This window comes from Austrofundulus limnaeus, unplaced genomic scaffold (genome assembly GCF_001266775.1).
Source record: "Austrofundulus limnaeus strain Quisiro unplaced genomic scaffold, Austrofundulus_limnaeus-1.0 Scaffold110, whole genome shotgun sequence".
In the NCBI taxonomy this organism is placed as follows: Eukaryota; Metazoa; Chordata; class Actinopteri; order Cyprinodontiformes; family Rivulidae; genus Austrofundulus; species Austrofundulus limnaeus.
The window spans coordinates 15,456-17,864 of NW_013952512.1; the positions used below are offsets into that span (position 1 = coordinate 15,456).

The 2,409-nt window shown below is 39.8% G+C and overlaps 1 protein-coding gene across 1 annotated transcript in view; it reads left to right on the top strand.

Annotated features, from left to right (window-relative positions):
- Positions 1-2,256: 2,256 nt before the first annotated feature.
- LOC106521509 (gastrula zinc finger protein XlCGF57.1) overlaps positions 2,257-2,409 on the top strand; it is a gene marked incomplete at its 5' end in the record, with an annotated part of 3,681 nt that continues 3,528 nt past the window's right edge. The window contains 1 exon segment of the mRNA XM_014014103.1: positions 2,257-2,409. Within this exon segment, the coding sequence (XP_013869557.1) occupies positions 2,257-2,409 (153 nt within the window).

The following is a 2,409-nucleotide window of genomic DNA, read 5'->3' on the forward strand; positions in this document are numbered from 1 at the left end:
CACAGGGGGCTGAGTCATACTTGCAACAACAGCATTGTAGGAGGAGGACAACTGGACACGAAGGCCTCCACTTCTGTTTCGTGTTGTTGTGTCATCATCACTATCATGATAAGATCAACCATTTCCCCTCCCAGAACAGAAACACTAAGCTAAAAAGTAACCGTAAGCTAAAGCTAAAAAGTGGGAAATCAAAATTATTTTCATCTTATTTTTTAAATCAATATTAGATGTTAATATTGGCCCAGTTTTACTTATACAGTATGAACTGATAACAATATTCTAAAAAATTACCAACATCGTCCGATATCGATGTTAATGCCGATATATTGTGCATCCCTAATTCTCATAGTTGAGCCAGGTCTCTGAGACAGCTAATATACTAAAACGTTTGTTTAACTGTTTTAAATAGTCTGTTATTTTAGAAGAAATTGTACGTCTTCTACTATTAAAATGAATGATAGAGAAACCTCCATTTTTATTTTGTCATTAAATAGCTCTTCATTAAAATAGTCTACGAATGCTCTTCAATATAAGACTGATTACAGGAAAAACTATTCTATCCATCATACAATGTACATATTATATATTTTAGACTCTTGAGTCTTCATAAGTATTCATATTTTAAATGTATATACGTATTATACACTTGTTTATTTGTCAATATACTGTACCTAAATCTTAATTCCTTTTGTATAAAAGTTTTCAGTCATCTTATTTTTTCATTTGTCCCCTTCTGAACTTATCTAACTCCTTCAGTTCTTTTATTATTTTAGCCTACGATCCTTCTACTTTATTCCAAACATTTCCATTTCATGTCCAAGTTGCTGAAATTTGTTTCTGATTTTCTTAATAACCTTGCCTCTCGTGCAATGTTAACTTTTTTTTGTTAAATGCTCATTGATGTACACGATTGTTCCCTTCAGCATTTTTTACTTGCCTTAAGAGTCCTCTTTCTACTGACAAATCTGATAAAAATTTGCTGGTTTATCCTTTTCTATGATGCGAGGCAAGGTGTGACGGATAGATATGGTTTATTTTTGAATACTGATTTTTTTACTGTGTAAAAAAAGTCCCTACTTGTTCAATAGTTTGTAGTTCACCTTGTAGAGCATCCTCTGCTGTAACCACGTTTGAAGCAACTCGAGCGTTGGATCGACGTTTCATCTTTAGTCCAGTTATAATTAATTCTTCTGTTTTCGGATACTGTTCCAGATCGTCCACTCTTTTCTCCAGTTCAGTTATTCTTTCATCCACCATTCAGCGTCTTCACCTCCTCTATCAGGCCAATCAGACTTTCGAGCTGAGAAACTAACTTTGTTAGCTCACCCAACAAGAAGGTCAATGAGTTCTTGATCTCCTCCTGAAACTCCGCTGTGGCAGGTTCTCTTTCTCTCCCAGATCCACGTCTTCCCGGCTTGATTCACTCAGCAGCTTTTATTGGTGCACGTTGTGAGCCCGTCGTCCTCAAGCCGGGTTCACACCGAACACATTTTGAGCATCTAAAACGCGCCCAGTGCCTGAAGTTAGACGCGCTACGTTCAGACCTGAACAAGAATAGACGCGCGTCTGAAGAGAGAGGAGCGTCTTGTGTTTTTTTTTTTCTGGTTTTTTAATTGCGGATGAAATGAAGAAAATGGCTTTGCTTTATTTACTGAGAGCAAGCTAATATTGCACTCACCAGATAATTATTTCACCTGATAATTTAGAGGCAGTCTGTTCGGTGAGTTTCACTCCAGGAGCTGCGAGCTGACAAACTATTTTTTTTGTCTCAAGCCCAGTTTAACAACATGGTCAGTTTAACGAGCTGCTGACCCACATCGGTGCTGATATCTCCTGCCAGAACACCACCTGCAGATGGTTGATTTCAGCTAAAGAGCTCCTGTCTGTCTGTTTCAGGTTAGTGGGCAACATTCAGGAAACCGTCACGTGGAAAAATGATTCTCTGATTGGTTGGCACGGCGTGCTGAGCAGCAAAAGTTCAATTTTTTAAACTTGAGAGTCGGCTGCTTGGGACACACTATGCATGGAAAATGCTCAACTGCATCTACTGCTTCACATCGCACCGCGCTGCCCCTAGACGCACGTCCACCATAGACTTTGCATGGAAACTGGCTGCTTCTGCTGCTCAAAACGCATCCCGTGTGAACCCTGGTTTAAGACTCACCACCTCCATAAACAGCAAACTCCTCCCTGAAGTTCCTTCTTTGTGTTTGTTTGTCCTTAAACATTTCTTTCTTTGTCTGTTTGTTCCTCCAGAAGTCCCACAGCAAGATGTTTGTCAGGAGGAGGAGGTTGAAACGGCCCAKGAGGAAGCAGAACCTCCTCAGATGAACCAGAACCAGACTAAACACAGCATGAACCGGGAGTTGGAGCAGCTGATGCAGGAGTTGAAGGCTCAGAACTTATTGG